Below are 17178 nucleotides of genomic sequence, written 5' to 3'. Positions count from 1 at the left end.
GTAGGTGTGGCGAGTAGCACTTGATAAGGACCTTCCCACCTTGGTGAACTCCAATTTTTCCTTTGGAGTACTTTGATCAAGATCCAATCACCTGGTTTCAACCTGCAAGATACTGAAGACTTGTTTAGAACAATCTCTTTATTTTCAAGTAATTTAGTCATCCATTCGGCTAGTGTAGTTCCTCTTATTGACGTATCTATGGGCTCACTTGTGATTGGTAGTGGAAATGGTCTACCGTGAATGATTCCAAAAGGTGTGAGTTTCTGAGAATTTTGTGTCAGTCTCATCCACATTTTTACCAGGCCTATACACTCAGGCCATGGTCTCCCTGTTTCTTCCATGCATTTTCTCAGTCTCTGTTTTATTGTGCCGTTAGTTCTTTCCACGAGTCCGGCACTTTGCACTTCCAACAGTGCACAGTGATGTTTGATGCTAAATCCTAGTGCTTCAGAGACCTTACTGATTACTTCATTAACAAAATGTGTCCCATTGTCTGATCTTATCAGAGTGGGGATGCCATATGTTGGAATGAAATGGTTGCACAAACATTTTGCTACTGAGATGGCGTCTGCTTTTTTACTGGATAGATTTCTGGCCATTTTGAGATCACGTCTATGATCACTAGAGCGTATTCTGAGCCTTGGCATTCACTTAGCTCAATAAAACCCATGTGGATTGTATGAAAAGGATGAGGTGGTGTGCATTATGCGCATTATGTGCATTATGTTTTTGGCAAATCATGCATGTTCCGACAAATTTCCGAAATTTTATCTACCACTCCTACCCCCCTTCCTGTTGACAATAATGCTGCTGATTTGTGTAGGGACTTTGGTAGTATTGGTTTGCCATTACAAGTCATCAAACCACTTTCTAGCTGTGCTCCACAGTTTAACCATTTCCTTTGTTCTGTAGTTGGTGCGGCTTTTCGTTCATTCATAAGCACATCAAGTGGTATTTGCATTGAGGAGTCAGACATTAATGTGTCTATAGTTTGTTGTGCTGCTGCTTTTGCGGCTTTGATCTGCGAAGTTATTGCCTTCAGTGACCTCTGAGCAGCCTTTCTGGTGTGCTGCACATTTACAAAATGCTAACTGTTTTGGCAATATAATCACTTCCAACAATGCCTTTAAAAGATTTCCATGTTTCAGTTGGGTTAGGAGAACAGGCACGTATGACGGCCGTGAGTTCTGCACTCTGTGCAGAGTGTGAGGAAGTTAGTGCTTTTGCTTCTAAAACTGTGTCTACTGTGGTTACCGCATAACCTACACAGTTCCGCCCAAGGCTACTTTTGGACGCTGAACCGTCTACAAAGATATTGACGAAACCAGCCTGTGGGGTGCTGTGAAGGTCAGCGCGTGATACAGCATACAGCAATTCTGATGTGTGACAGTGTAAGCAAGATGCCCACATAGGAAAGTTGTCTGGCATGTGTCGAACTTCTGAGTTAGGAAAAACCTTGCATTGCTTACAGTTCATAGCTCACAGCTCTAAAACTAGGCATCAACAAATCATATGCCCAAATCATTATGTGTCACTGTGATCCACAAGTATGATCACAAATTTGTTTTCCAAACTTACTAAGCAAACAAACAAAAACAAAACAAATTGCCTATGGCATCAAGGCTTTGCGTTCATATTAATTGAGTGTAAGCTGCTTTCTTCATTGCAAGTATTTATTACAATAAGGTTTAATTCATGCACCATATCACTGAGATCTAAATTCAAACTATCTCCTCTGACCCTTTCCAAAAATAATTTTACATATAACAATTTGAGTATGTGTTGTCTGTTCATTAATATAATTGTCAATTATTTCTGTCATTATTTTGCCTTCTTTTGTTTATGACATGGCGGACATCTCTAAACCATCATGAGTTCAGCCTTCAGTTTCAACCCAATTATACCCTGTATTCTCGCACTCACACTTTCCCAATTAATCTATGCTTTTGACGCTGTACTCAAGGTTCCAGGTTGAGAGAAATCCACCTGTATTGACACACTAAAGCATACAATTAATATCATTATCATTACTTTTCCTAAAACATTCATTCGCTTCATCTTCTTAGAGTTTAACTCGTCTGTTTCTCTCTGTGAGCTGTCTTGACACACCACAGGCACACATATTTCCTGTTTCTGCAGACTAATCGAACTCTTTTGTTTCTCTTTGTATTCATAGTCTATAAACCCTCTTTAATTCTGCTAAATCTTGATCTAAAACCAACACCTGTATGTCACGCTCACACTTCTAAATAGAGCCCTTTCAGACATCAGGAATCATCACACACACTGCCTTTTCTCTCAAACTTCCACTTGTTCACACACTCTACTATGAACCTTTGTAGTGTTATTATTACTTTTTTTTTTTTTATTTTTGTGCAGATCACACCCAATCACTCAAAACCTACTACTCACAGCATTCACACAGTCAAAATCACTCAAAATATGCTTCCATACGAGTATTTCAGACATGCTTTTCAAGATATATAGAGGTCACTCACTGTACATCCACAGTAATGAATTCAAACTCTATTTATACAATTGTAGTGAGCAAAACCAGCATCTCCATGCGCGTCACCGCTCCTCATTAGCTTGGTAGTGTCCACATATTTAATTCAGCTTCTCAATCTTGTAGCTTTAGCTGTTGTATACAGGGTTTGGCTCATTAGTTGTTAGTATAGGTTTGCTCTTCATCTCAACAAAGTCTCATCTAAGATGACAGGTTTACAAGCAGGTCAAGTGTCTCTATGCACCTGATTAGTGTAGTTATTTCCTTATTTTCTTCATCTCCTATATCATTGTACTGAGTTTGAGCAAACCTTAAGCTTGAATCAGACTACTTTTAACAATCTTCCACCTCGCATCATAACTGACTGAGGTGCCTCTTCTTATTAATAGTATGTCATTATTAATGTTATCATTGTATTGTTTTTCCTTTTTTATAACAGCAAGAGTATATTACAATACACTACTTTACTACTAATATACAATAGTATATTAGTTTATATTTCATTATGTATCCATCACGGGTCTGTGTGAATCTGCAGCTTCACACCTTCCCAAGCTGGAGACATTTGCTTTTCCTTGGCTGAACAATGACACAGCCTTAATATACCTTATGCATCTCTCTTTCTTATTTGATATATTTTCGTGTGAATTATCTGGTTTCATGCATTCTATTCATTCTAGGCACGGTCGTCATGCCAACTATGTTTCATTGTTAATACCAGTTTACAGGTTGTTAACCTTCCTATTATCTCCTATTATCATCCTTATCACTAGATAAGCTCTGCTTTAATTTAAGTTAACCTTAATTTAACCTTTTGTTTATTCCACTTCATTCCACTTTCCATGCTTTAAAATATTACAACTCTTGTGTATGCTTTGTTTTCTTTTTAGCTTCCTTTTCAGTATTTATTTCTGCTTGGAGGGTTTCTTATAATTTAGTCAATGCAGAGGGGCTACATTTTCCCTCCCATGTGGGGGGTTTAGTTTGTTTAGGATTCCTCCGTCTACATGCACTAATTTGTCCGGCGCCTGGACCTTTTTCCTCTAACCACTGCTCGTCAGCAGTGAGTTTTGAAGCTTCGTTACCCATTTTAATCCTTTTAATTTTAATACTTTACAACTACACAACTGCGGCACCTTCTCTGGCACGAGAATCGAGAGAGGTAGTTGACATGGCCTTCTACTTTCAAGCTATTCTTGAAAGCGGTGTCATCTTTACGTGATGAAACACGACCTGTTTCTCTCTTGGGTGGCCAACAGCAAACAAAATAGTGGAATAGTTCAGCCTCCTTATTGTGCTGTAAAATCAACTTATTCCACCAACAAAAATAAAACAACAACAATACCTTTTCAACGCTGCATTACTCGTTTTTACGGACGAGGTTTATCTAAAAATGCTTCCAGCCCTTTTCCAGGCGAGCCTTTACTTTTAGGAATGCTACCAGCCCCTCTGGGCGAGCCTAAACGTTTTACGCAAGGTGTCTGAGTGTTAATATTCACCTGGTTGCTGATTCACTGCCGGTCTCTCAGGTCTACCTCATCGACCCCCACCGTCGTAGACCACTTTTAAGAACGCTGGCCAGAACCCGAATTCACGTCTCTGGACTTTATCCTGTACCTGGACAGGAGCTGTCGACAGACTTCAGCGCGGGCTTCTCACGACGGCAGGACTCGATGAGGCTTTCCCGTGGGGTCACACAAAAGTGCTGTGTCCCATCCGGCTTGAAGGACCAAGAAATGTCAGGAGTTTTCCTGTATTGCAACTCAGGTCAGAATAAAAACGCTCAGACAGGTTTAACGTGTACATGGGTGAGACTCAGGGAGACTCGCACCCTGCAGTAAAAAGAAAGAGTCTTTATTCAGAGAGCACATACAGGAAGAGATAAAATAGCAGGCTTCCTGTGGAGCATAGAGTGTAACTTCCCCATTTAGGAGTCTGCACAGAGTGTGACTTCCCCATTTAAGCTGAATACTGAAAGAGCAAACACATTTAGATAATGAAACGTACTTTTAAGCATAACATAATAAAAATCCCAAAATCCTGAAAAATCTCTTAACAGTGGTTGTTTAAATTGTTTTATAAGCGATTAGCTGAGATTCTGACATTTCTGTGGATCCCACACATGTCTGTATTTAAATAACAGATCTGCTGGTACATCTCGTTAAACCAGATGTTCTCCCTCTCGCCTTCAATACCAGAGGCATTGGGGTTTAACAGGTTAATTGTTTATTGCTTTGTGTAGTATGAATGGTCAAAAGGGAGGTTTTTATCAGTAGGACAAGCTGTAACACATGAAAAGACAATGAAAAGTCCAAAATATATGATTTTGCTAGGTTGTGGTGAGCATGGTCCCAGTCTGTTGTTGTATGTGATTACCTGCATCTGCATGGTCTCTCAGTAGGGCTGAAGGTTTGGCTCCCACATACCGACAGGCCTTGAACACAAGCATACACACAGGCGAGAGCCCCTCATTACCACACCTTTGTCAGAAGGACCTTGGAGTAAAGTTGCGGCTGATCTGTGTTAAGTGGTGTTGTCAATTACTATTCTTGGTACATTGAGAGGGAACATCTTGGATCCACTACAACAGCCTGAAGAGTATGTTGCCCGATGGGGACTACCACTCGAGGTCCTTTGTGATAATGGATAAAAGCAATGACGCAGTTCTGGAGTCCTGCCAGGCCATGGAGCAAGGTCAAAGGGTTGAGGCAGCGGGAAGGGATGAAGTAAATGAAGGGGCAGGTCGTGTGGCGGAGAAACTCCCAGTGACAGGTGACAAGTACACCTGCGACATCAGGTGTGGAATCACCGAATACTCTGGCTTATAAAGAGGCACAGAGCACTCAGGAAGCATATAAGATTCGGGATTCTCAGGCTGAGGATGTTCAGGATTTACAAGTTGCTCTCGCTGGAGCTCTAGTGGCTCTGGACACCCAGGCAGCTCCAGCTGTGCAGGAGTCACATCCATGTTCAGTTGCTGTGGCTGTGACAAGGCCCATTTCAGGCTGCACTGGCAGGGGCTGCGCAGGATGCTCAGCTGACTCCTCTGCCAATAGTGGCTATGCAGGGCACACAGCCAACTCTTCCACCCACTGGGGTTGATGCCGAAAGGTGCAAAGACTAGCCACACCTCACCTGGAACATAGGGACAGATGCAGAGATTCACCCCACTCAGGCTGCCCTCAACCAAGGAACTGCTAAGAGTGCAGTGATACGCTGGGGCCTGGCCATCCACACCTAAGGACTGGTAAGGGGCAGCTGTTGGCTGCCCGAGCCACCCTCACCCAAGGAACCGGATGATGTCATTGACAAGAGCTTGAAAAACGCCTCGGGCATTCAAAGGCAGATGACAGAAGAGGTAATGGGTACTTATTTTTCACAGTTGGTTGGTGGTTGTCAATGCAGGAACGGAGTGTCTTTTCTTTCTTCTCCACAAAGAAAAACTTTCTGGCTACAGGTGAGAAAGATTAATGAATGATACCTGCTTTTAGTCAGTCGTGGATGTAAGAAGTTCAGTAGTTCAGTTCCTTGGAATTGTCTGCTTGCCTATTAATTCTGGTTGTGAGTTCCAATTTCACCTGCGCTACAATGTAGAGGTGGAGGACCCAAAAGCAGACTTGTGGAGACAGCATAGTTTATTAACATTGATAGTAGAATCACTGAGGTGATCGTTTCAAAGACCCTTTGTGTTTTATCTTTGAAGTTGTGTTCAGCTTTGTGTCCATATCTAAATACTAAAGGAAAAATCATATGTTTGTCCTCATTAGGATAAGGATAAGGATTTGGTGTGTGGGACTGGAGCCTATAGGTAATTAAATAGTAATTATGAGACAATGTGTTTCAGGTAATTTTACAGAGAAACTCGAAAAATGCAATGAGTAGTGTAACTAATTACTTTCTACTGGGATTAATTAAGTAACATACTGCATTATGTTTAAGAAAACAATGCTCTGGAATATGTGTTATATATTACATTTTTTAGTAATGACCACAACATTTATTTAGCCTAAAGCTATAATCTGGCATATTCACATTTGTTAAAATGTTAATTAATATGTATTGTCCCTCAATAAATCAATAAATCTACTGGTCACATTACGAAATACCTTCATCACAAACATTTGACTGCACGATATCCTACATAGCATGCAGGTCTGGCCCGGATCCGGCATCAAGCTGGCACTTGTGACTGACTGGTGTCATGGCAGGGTGTATGCCAACCAGATGTGGGCCAGGTCTGATAATGATGGCACTATTTATGTTCCTGTTTTCCTATTTTAGTTAGAAGACCCAAATGCCATGTTGCAATACTATACTGCTATGCTAGCCAACGTTTCAAATGCAGGTTTGACAGGTTTGTGAGTGTACACTTTATCCAAAACCTAGTGACGGTTTACTCATGTTTACCACTGGGTGGCTGTAGCTCAGGAGGTAGAGCAGGGCACCTACTGATCGAAAGGTTAGTGGTTCTATCCCTGGCTCCTCCAGTCTGCATGTCAAGAGTGTGAATGTGTATGAATGTAGTTAGAAAGCACTCAGTTTAGAGAAACTGGAGGAATGTGGCATGTTGTATAGAGCACTTTGAGTAATTCGTGAGAGTATAAAAGCGCTATGTAAGAATCAGTCCACTCACAACAGAGTTTCGTCATGTTACTTTTGCACTATTATGTTCCAGCACATGTTGTTATTACATGGCTTGATTAAGGTACACATTAGGCTGACATCTGGGGCCAGAGCTGAAACTGGTCTGGGCCAGCAGTGTGTCTGCAACTGGCCCGTGGCTGCACACAACTTATACATGGCCGCAAAGAATGACGGCCCTTTGGTGGCCCAAATCTGGTCTGCCAGAGGTGGCCCACACATGGGCCAGCGCAGGACCACCAGTGTGTCTGCAACTGGCCTTGTGCTGGCACAAGATCAATGTCTGCTGTTTGCGGTGGCTGTAGCTCAGGAGGTAAAGCAGGGCATCTTCTGCCTTTGGAACAGCAAAGACAGAAGGCCAGAGTTGCTCAAATGCATCTTCAAAGACACATCCAACATATCCCTCCAGGATTACCTTTATTCACCACTGAAATTAATACAGATTTACACAGGCACTCATATGCATGCACTTACGCCCCCGAACCCTACCTAATACACACACACACACACACACACCACCTAATTCACACACACACACACATATCTTCTCTCAATACATTTATTTGTTTTGGTCAAACACACGGATACTTGGATATGTGGATATTTCACATTTTCTTTGTTGTGTTTCTCTTTTGTTGTTGAAGTTTTTAGTGTTGTTGTCGTTTGCATAATAAATGTTCCTAATCAGATTTTGATTCAAAAATGATTTGGCACACATCCACACTAATCATTCTTTTGGCCGCCTGTACAATAATACAATAATTTCATGAATCGACCTGCAATGGAAAAAATGTCAAATATCAGTACTTCAAAATGAAATGCAGACATTACAGAATACATGTTTTTATACTGCAGTGGCAGAGAGATAAAAAATGTAGTTTCAGTGAAAGTGAATGGGGCATTTTTGTCCACGAAGGTATCTAGAGTGTGTATCTGGCACTAATAATCAGAAAATAATAAGTGTTTTGTGGGGTTTTTGTAAAACAAAACAAATCCTGAAAATTATTGAATCGTCTTTTTTATAAAGACTCAAGTTGATTAAAACCCTTATGAAACAAAATGGAGAAAGAAATATTGTTGTATCAGGATTTCAAGTCAGAATTTGTACAAGTACATTTTTTTCCATGAAGATGTCAAAGGGAGAAAAAGCTGAGGAGGGCACAGGGGATGAAAACAGACTAAACAGATTTGTATTCACATAGGCCTACACTTAATTACCCCTCACCTGTTAAAGGCTGATGGGGTATTGTTGTCACCCATGCATGGAAACCCAGGTTTGTGAATGGGACAACTTGAAAACATACAACAATTTTGCAAATTATGGGCACTTCAATGCTAGCACTTTTCACCAAAACACAAAATTTGTTGCAATTTCTTTAGTTAATTTTGCAAAAACAGACATTAAACAACATTTTTAATGCCTGTACTTTTCACCAAGGTGTTGATTTACAAAGAGCTATTACTCGAAGACTTGGCATATCTTGGGATGTTGTACACCTTGTCCTTAAAAAATCTGAGGAAAAACAGATCTGAAAACAAAAATAACTATCTACAGCAGATGAACAATATATAAAAGTCACGTCCTGTGAAGACCAACAACAACCTGATACAAGACCTGAGAAATGCACCCGACCTTTCAGTTTATCGAAGCCCTGTCAGAAATGGTCTAAGCCTGTCTTCTCTGAGAGACATTGTTCACCTGCTTCCTTGTGAATACAGTATCGTCATTCAGAGATCATTAATTCATTACATTTGCAGAGGTAGATATCCTCCAGGGGAAGCCTCCTCAGTTGCTACATAAACAACTGAGAATTAGAAAAGTGAATGGATAGGAAACATTTTTTGACCACACTATACAAAATGGGTTCTGCTGGCAGCCATTGGTATCAATGAGATTTTTATTACCGCAGGGTAACTCAGGGTTGGGCTTTAGCATCGCTGGAGGGACAGATAACCCCCATATTGGTGATGACCCCGGCATCTTCATTACCAAGATCATCCCTGGAGGAGCTGCAGCAGAGGATGGACGCTTGAGGTTAGTTACATATCTTTACTTCTGTGATAAAAGAGAACAAAGAAAAAAAATTTTTATTACAATCGTGCATGTCACAAAAACCATTAAGGAAGAAATCTTCAGTATGAGGATGACAGAAATCTTTCCCATCACACTGAAGATTAGCTATAACTCTGATTACTGTATAACTATATAAATGTTAATAGATTTCCAAAACTTCATTTTTAATCTTTTATTATCTTTCAGTTCTGAGGTAGTATTGTCATATTTCTGTTGGTTTCGAAACAAGTTTTGCTCTCAATATAACAAAACTCTCATATAGAATGGAATAGATTAGAACAGCCTTTTATTGTCATTGTACATGTAGAACAAAACTGTGGGTGCTCCACACTTACTTTGCTGAAATAAAATATAGAAATAAATAGGAAACAGGAGAAATATATACAATTAAGAGGAATATATAGAAAAAAATAAGTGAGTGGTCTGAGTGATGGGGGTTACTCACACCATGGCTCAGATTGGTGAGGTGGGTGGGCAGGGTTGGGGTGTGAGAGGATAGTGTTTTTGATGGTCCACAGGAAGAAGCTGTTTGTAAGTCTGGAGGTGTGGGACCTGACTGACCCGAGGTGCCAACCACACTGCATTGGGTCCAGTTGGTGGTGGGTGGGGTGCAAGTGCATCACTGTTGATGGCCATGGTTTTCCTGAGACAGGAGGATCTAGTGAGGGCTTCCAGGGGTGGCAGAGGGCAGACACTGATTTTTTGGGCAGTGCTAACATTTTGCGCAGCCTTCTTGTTCTCAGTTGTGGCCCCTGCGTAGCAAAAACTCAGGCAGGTGGATAGCACTTTCTCCACTGAGGAGCCAGTAGCAGCTTCTGATCCAGGTTATTCTTCCTCAGGACACAGAGGAATGGCAGCAGCAGCTGGGCCTTCATTCCCAGGGCATTGGTGTTGTTTGTTCAGGTGAGATCAGTGGAGATGTGGATGCCTAGAAACCTGAAACAGAGACAGATCCCACCTGTTCTCCATTTATAATAAGAGGGGAGTGGACCTGTCTGTGCCTCCTGAAGTCCATTATGAGTTCTTTTGTTTTAAGGATGTTCAGCCTGAGGTTATTGAGCATGAGTGGGACAAGTTCTCTACCTCCATCAGAGGATGAGCCCATGAGTGGTGTCATCGGCATACTTGACAATGATATTGGTTGGGTGGGTTGCTGTACAGTCATATAGGGGGCTAAGAACGCAGCCCTGTGGGGATCCAGTGCTGAGTGACAGTGGAGACTTGCCCCCCACATTTCCCCCCAGATGTGGGGGGCAAGTCTGACTGATTGATGTGGTGTCAGGAAATCTTTTTCCAGTTTGGTGGTGAGGATGTCTGGGATTATGGTGAGCTGTAGTCCATGACAAGCTTTCTAACGTAGCTCTTCCTGTCCTTCAGATGGGTCAGCACTCTGTGAAGGGTGTTGGTGAACTGGTGAATCACTCCGTGGACTGATTTTCTCTGTAAGCTGGGGGTGGAGAGAGGGGGGTAGACACTATCTGCTCAAAAAACTTCAGACTACAGATTTGAGGGCTTATAGGTCTGTAGTCATCGAGGCTGTCTATTCTAGTCTTTTCGGAGATGGGAATAATGGTGGAGGCCGTCAGACAGGTGAGAATAGTGGAATGAGTCAGGAAGGGTCTGAACAGCCCTTCCTGACTGATCCGTGCAGGCTTGAACCACAGCCCCTGGGATGCAATTGGGGCCAGCAGCTCTCCTATTACTCCTACACCTACTCTCCTTTATTAGGGTTCACCACTCTCAGTCTCCTCCTGACCTCATGTTCTTGGGGGGGCATTCAAGGTGAGGTGGGGGACATGGTGAGTGGGCGAGCGGTGTTTTTGAAATAGAGCAAAGAAGGTGTTGAGCTGCTGTTGGGGGCTCTGGCCTTTTGAAGCTGGCGAGGGCTTGGATACCTCTCCACACCTGGCAGGGATTGTTGTCTGTGAGGAAGCTATCCTCCTCATCCTCTATCTTTCTCCTGTAGGCCTCCTTAGCCTATTTGATACCCCTCCTCAGACTGGCTCTGGCAGTGCTGTATAGAGAACCGTCCCTCAGCCTGAAGGCAAAGCTTTGAGTTCTGATCAGAGCTTGTACTTAACTTGTAATCCAAGGTTTTTGGATAGGAAAAACCTGGATGGTTCTGGTAAATGTCACATTCTGTACACAGCACTTAATACAGAAGAGGACAGACTGAGAGAAGGTCTCCAGGTCCTACTGTTCAAAGATGGACCAGTCTGTCAGATCAAAACGGTCCTGTAACTGGAGGAGAGCATCATTTGGTTTAAATGACCCAAATGCTTGGCGGGGTTTGTTTCCTGAGGGGGGTGTATTATTTTATTAGATAAATTAAACTATTTTTTATTCTTTAGTGTGACTAACAACATTTATCTAAATGTAATATTATATATTATAAGAATAGTTATGTACAATTAAATTATTATTATTATTAATTTAACTTACAACACCTAATCACAACAACAGTTGTTTCGAGGCACTTTATATTGTATGGTAATAACTCTGTATGGTAATACAGAGAAAAAATGTGTGATCCTTTTTGATCAAGTGCTTTGGTGACAGTGGGAAGAAAAAACTCCCTTTTAACAGGAAGAAACATCCAGCAGAACCAATCTCAGGGAGGGGCGGCTATCTGCCACAACCAGCTGGGGTGGGGGGAGGAAAACAAGATGAAGACACACTGTGGAAGACTTCTAGAGATTAATATTAACTAATGAAATCAGCAAACGGGCTGATTAAGTCCACAAAGATAGGCACAAACCGGCAGTAGAAACCAGCCAGCCCCAAGAACTTCAACTCTCTTTTGGTCTTAGGATGCGATGGCTGTTACAGAGTGGAAAAGGCCATTTTCTCCTTGGACTCTGGAGAGAAGAAAATCTGCCAGTAGCCCTTGGTTAAATCCAGTGTAACGAAAAAACAAGCAGTCCCTAACCCAGGGGTGTCCAACTCCAGGCCTCAAGGGATGGATTTGGACACCCCTGGCCTAACCAGTCCAGACGCTTGTTAACCGAAGGCTGGGATAAGCATCAAACTGTGGCACTTCATTCACCTTACGATAGTCGAAACAGAACTGTATAGGCCCCTCTTTCTTCACCACAAGAATTATGGGGCTATACCACGCACTGTGTGACTCTTCTATTACTCCCAGGTTTAGCATTTCAGCCAATTCCACCTGAGCTACAGCCCAGGGGTGGCTGTAGCTCAGGTGGTAGAACGGGTCACCTACTCGCCAGAAGGTTGGTGGTCTACATTCCAAATATCCTTGGGCAAGATATTAACCCCATGTTGCCCTCTGATGCATCCATCGGAGTGTGAATGCGAGTGAATGTTAGATAGAAGCACTAAAAACCTTAGATAAAGTGCTTGTGTGAATGGGTATGATTGGGTGAATGCACAAGTTGTATAAAGCACTTTGAGTGCTCAGTGAGAGTAGAAAAACGCTATATGAGAACCAGTCCATTTACCATTTACTAATTCCCTCTGAACAATTTGTCTGTTATGTTCAGGTAACCTGTAGAGCCATGAACGGACAGTCACGCCAGGGAACGTTTCAAAATGGTGCTCTATGAGGCTGGGCAGGGGGGAGAACACATCTGCAAAAAGCTGCTGCAATCCAGCAGCACCTGCTCTCTGGCCTGTCTGAGATGGTCACCACAATGGTGCAATGGTGGACGTTGACACCACCAGCCCCAAATCACTTCTCTCCTTCACTAGGCTCACCAAATAAGCAGTTTCAGCCTCATGCTTTTAGGAGGTTAATGTGATAAATCTGTGTTGCTCCTCCCCTGTCTGACCATACCACTTCATAGTCTACGTCACCCACTCACTGTATGACCATGAAGGGTCCCTGCCACTCCGTGAGTAACTTTGAGCTGAAAGAAGGGAGTAATCCAAGTACTTTATCTCCCAGTGAAAATTGCCATAAATCTAGTCCCTCTGTTGTACAGGCGCTCCTGAAGTTCCTGGGCCTGGAGCAAATTTCCTCATGATAACCTCCCTAATGTGTGCAGCTTTGCTCTCAGGTACAGAAAATACTGGATCTCATTTTTTGCTGGGCTTGGACCTTCAACCCTCAGGTCCAACACCCCCCGCAGCTTCCTACCAAACAATAACTCAAAGGGAGAAAATCCAGTGGAGGCACCCCCTACACTGCAGACAACAAACAATTGGGACTGAGCGATCATGCTTGTGAATGAACTTATGAATCATGGACTTTAAAGTCTTATTCAGCCACTCCGCCTGCCCGTCAGTCTGAGGGTGGTAGACGCTGGTCCAAACAGATTTAATGCCCAATAAATCGTACAGTTTTTTAAGTGTGCAAGACATGAACAATGTACCCTGGTCAGTCACTCTTAATGGCTGACTATCAGTTCCAGGCATCCTACTCAGAAAGGGAAGGGATGATGGAAATCAGCTGTGTTGGTCAGCCTTCCACTGTCACCACCACCCTGAACCCCTGCTCCATCCCACATGTGTCCACTGTTAGCGACCGTGAGAAGATCATTTGTAATGTTCACAACTGCTATGAGTACTGTGATGAGCTCTAAAACCAGACTGAAACACTTCAAATAAATTAAATTTAAATCAGTTCAAATTTATATATAGCCCAAATCACAACCACAGCTGCCCCAAAGGGCTTTATTTTTTTAATATATATCAAAAGAGGGTTTTTTTTATAAAAGGAAGATTGAGATTGGCCTATAATTAGTTGAGACAGCTGGGTCAAGTGATGGGTTTTTACAGTTTAACTACTGACAGCTTGAAGGCCTGCTGGTAGGAGATAGACTGAGCATATTTAAGACTGAGACATTAATTAATGGCAGGAGTTCTTTGAGGAGTCTTGTAGGAATGGGGTTTAAAAGACACGTTGATGGTTTGGAGGAAGTAATTACTGAAGATCAATTGGAAAAAGGGTGTAAATGTCAGTGGTACTGAAAGTAGCGATACATAATGTGATGTCTGTGAGACTGTTATATATATTTTTTTCTAATGGTTAACATTTTATTTCTGACATAAAATATAATATAATGAAATCGTTACTACAATCATAACAATCTTACTATGTGTGTGTGTGTGTGTGTGTGTGTGTGTGTGTGTGTGTGTGTGTGTGTGTGTGTGTGTGTGTGTGTGTGCAAGAGAGCGTGTGTGAGCAAGGGTTGGGCCCCACCTGGTCACTGTCCTTCAGGAGGTCACTGTCCTTGGCTGCCACCACATGGGTGTTTTGGTCGACACCCAATAGGAATTCAAACTCAGTTGCTTGCTAGCTCAGTCCCTGTTTCTCAGACCTTAAAATTTATACAGAATTGTTCTATGTGCGTGTGATTGTGCTGTAAATATGCTGGAATGTATTCACAGGTTTTCTTTTTTTTTTCGGGAATAGCAGTCAATAAAAAACTCATGTAGTGAGATAAAAGTGTGAGCTTCAGTGTGTAACAAAGCCTTTGGTGTTAGCATTTTGTCCGTGATGTGCACCTGCCTTGGAAACACTCCCCTCACCACTGAGTTTTACATCAGTTTATGAAATTCTGATTAGTATTGTAAATTTGTCTTCATGTGAATTGGCTATTGATATGACTTTTCCTTTTCCAGAGTAAATGACTGCATCCTTCGGGTGAATGCTGCTGATGTGTCTGAAGTTTCCCACAGTAAGGCAGTAGAGGCCCTAAAGGTTGCAGGTTCTGTTGTCCATTTGTATGTGCGGCGCCGCAGGCCTATGCTAGAGACAATCATTGAGCTCAAGCTAATCAAAGGCCCAAAAGGTTGGTATAGACCTAAAAAGCATGATTTTGTGCATTATAAATTTGACAGAATAGTTGATGATATTCCGTTCTCAGTGATACTGCTGCACATTTTGTGTATGGCAAGGGTCATTTTTTGACCCTGATTGATTAATCTGGATTTCCAGAGCTCAGCACAAGAATAGGTGTTACTTACCGTAGTTATGACAGCTGGGAGGTTTGTAAACACAGCAGAGCTTAAGACCTTGAAGTTACTGTGAAATGTATTAATTGTCAGAAAGCCTATGAAAACCCATGACACTACAACAAAAACGTGTCCCTTTCAATTAATAAATACAACATTTATAGCATCCTCCTATATCATAATGTATATGCCTATGTCATATCCTTAAACTAACTACTGTTATTCTCTCTCTCTCTCTCTCTCTCTCTCTCTCTCTCTCTCTCTCTCTCTCTCTCTCTCACACACACACACACACACACACACACACACACACACACACACACACACAGGCCTTGGTTTCAGTATTGCAGGTGGAGTGGGAAACCAGCATATCCCTGGTGACAACAGCATATATGTAACTAAAATTATTCATGGTGGGGCGGCACAAAAGGATGGCCGGCTGCAAGTTGGAGACAGATTATTAATGGTGAGAAACAGCATGAACATCACGTATAAGACCCACATTGCACACACATATATGACAATTCTGGATGTATACGAGCTTTAATGAAGCTCACTGAAAACTTATATTTATCAACTGTTTAGCCAGTATGAGAGGTGTGGCTTCTCAACCCCTGTTAATTCATTGTGGATCTAAAAATGTCTTAGTCACAGTATCAGCTGCAGAGCATTGTGTGGTGTTATTTGTAATCTATTTACCAGTGGTATAGCAACACTTTACAATCTCAAATTGCTGTTTGTATGTGTTTGTGTATGTGTTTTTCTGCCCCAAGACACTCGGATCCTATCAAACTGTAATTCTAGCCCACTTCTTATGGACTGTTTAACTCTGCTGATTATTCAAACTGTGTTTAAAATGTTCTTTATTTGGCACAGTTCTTGAGTATAGTATCTCCTCCACCAGATTTCCAATGTGATTTAACACTTTTAATATCATTTAATAAAGATCTTTTTTGCTTAAATAGTAAGATGTTGTTTTTAGTTTGATGCTCTCTTGAAACACAGAAAGATGATATAGAAAATACTTAAGCATGACTGTACAGTAAAAATCACAGTGGTATAAACTTCATCAAGTAATAGAGGCTAGATGTCAGAGAACATACAGTTACCTTATAACCTTGGTTCTCTGTGTGAGAGTATTGCTCCACTCTGTTACATAATCGATATATAAGGGGAATGACCCCCTTGGTCATGCCGTGTGAATACTTCTTTAAGACACTCTAGTTAGCCTGGCCACGTATAAAACAGCTGAGCAAACATGAAACCGTTGATGGTTTGATCGGAACGCGTCTCCGAGTGGCCTGAAGCTGGAGAGAGCTGAAGTCTTTCACTCAGAGAACCACAGTTACAATGTAACCATACATTCTCAATCATATCGAGACTATCTTTACACACTGTTATACACTGCCTGGCCAAAAAAAAAAAGTCGCCACCAAAAAAGGTCACACACTCTGCGTTTAGCTTTGATTGTGGCACGCATTCACTTTGGCATTGTTTCAATAAGCTTCTGCAATGTCTCAAGATTTATTTCCATCCAGTGTTGCATTAATTTTTCACCAAGATCTTGCATTGATGATGGTAGAGTCTGACCATTGCGCAAAGCCTTCTCCAGCGCTTCCCAAAGATTCTCAAGGAGGTTAAGCTCTGGACTCTGTGGTGGCCAATCCATGTGTGAAAATGATGTCTCATGTTCCCAGAACCACTCTTTCACAGGTTGAGCCCGATGAATCCTTGTTTTTCTTCTATTTGATTTCACCAAGTGCTCAATTCAGGAGTTTTTTCCGGCCATCTTTCTGCCAGAAGCAAGACTGGCGTCAGCGAGTCCTGCAAAACAAAGGGGCTGCAACAGAGCAAACTACTAAGGTCGGCCCGCAAGATGCTAGGCCGACCTACCACCCACCACTTTCATACTGTAGATCTTGTTCTGACGTATGGCATAGAAACTGAACATTTAGCAGTATTTTCTTGAAACCCATCTCTAATCATTTCCTATTAACATTTAAATTTACAATAATGGATTAAGCATGGGCAGTGCGTT

General features: G+C 42.0%; 1 protein-coding gene across 3 annotated transcripts in view; it reads left to right on the top strand.

The window, feature by feature from the left end:
* dlg2 (discs, large homolog 2 (Drosophila)) overlaps positions 1–17178 on the top strand; it is a 177485-nt gene that overhangs the window by 101038 nt on the left and 59269 nt on the right. For all 3 annotated transcript variants that reach the window (XM_039618617.1, XM_039618619.1, XM_039618618.1), the window contains 3 exons: positions 9058–9182; positions 14808–14977; positions 15470–15606. In XM_039618617.1, the coding sequence (XP_039474551.1) occupies positions 9058–9182; positions 14808–14977; positions 15470–15606 (432 nt within the window). The remainder of the gene's footprint in view (positions 1–9057; positions 9183–14807; positions 14978–15469; positions 15607–17178) is intronic.

The sequence above is a fragment of the Oreochromis aureus genome, linkage group 10 (genome assembly GCF_013358895.1).
Source record: "Oreochromis aureus strain Israel breed Guangdong linkage group 10, ZZ_aureus, whole genome shotgun sequence".
NCBI lineage: Eukaryota > Metazoa > Chordata > Actinopteri > Cichliformes > Cichlidae > Oreochromis > Oreochromis aureus.
The sequence above is the reverse complement of the archived record's forward strand: the minus strand, read 5'-3'. Positions and strand labels throughout refer to the sequence as shown.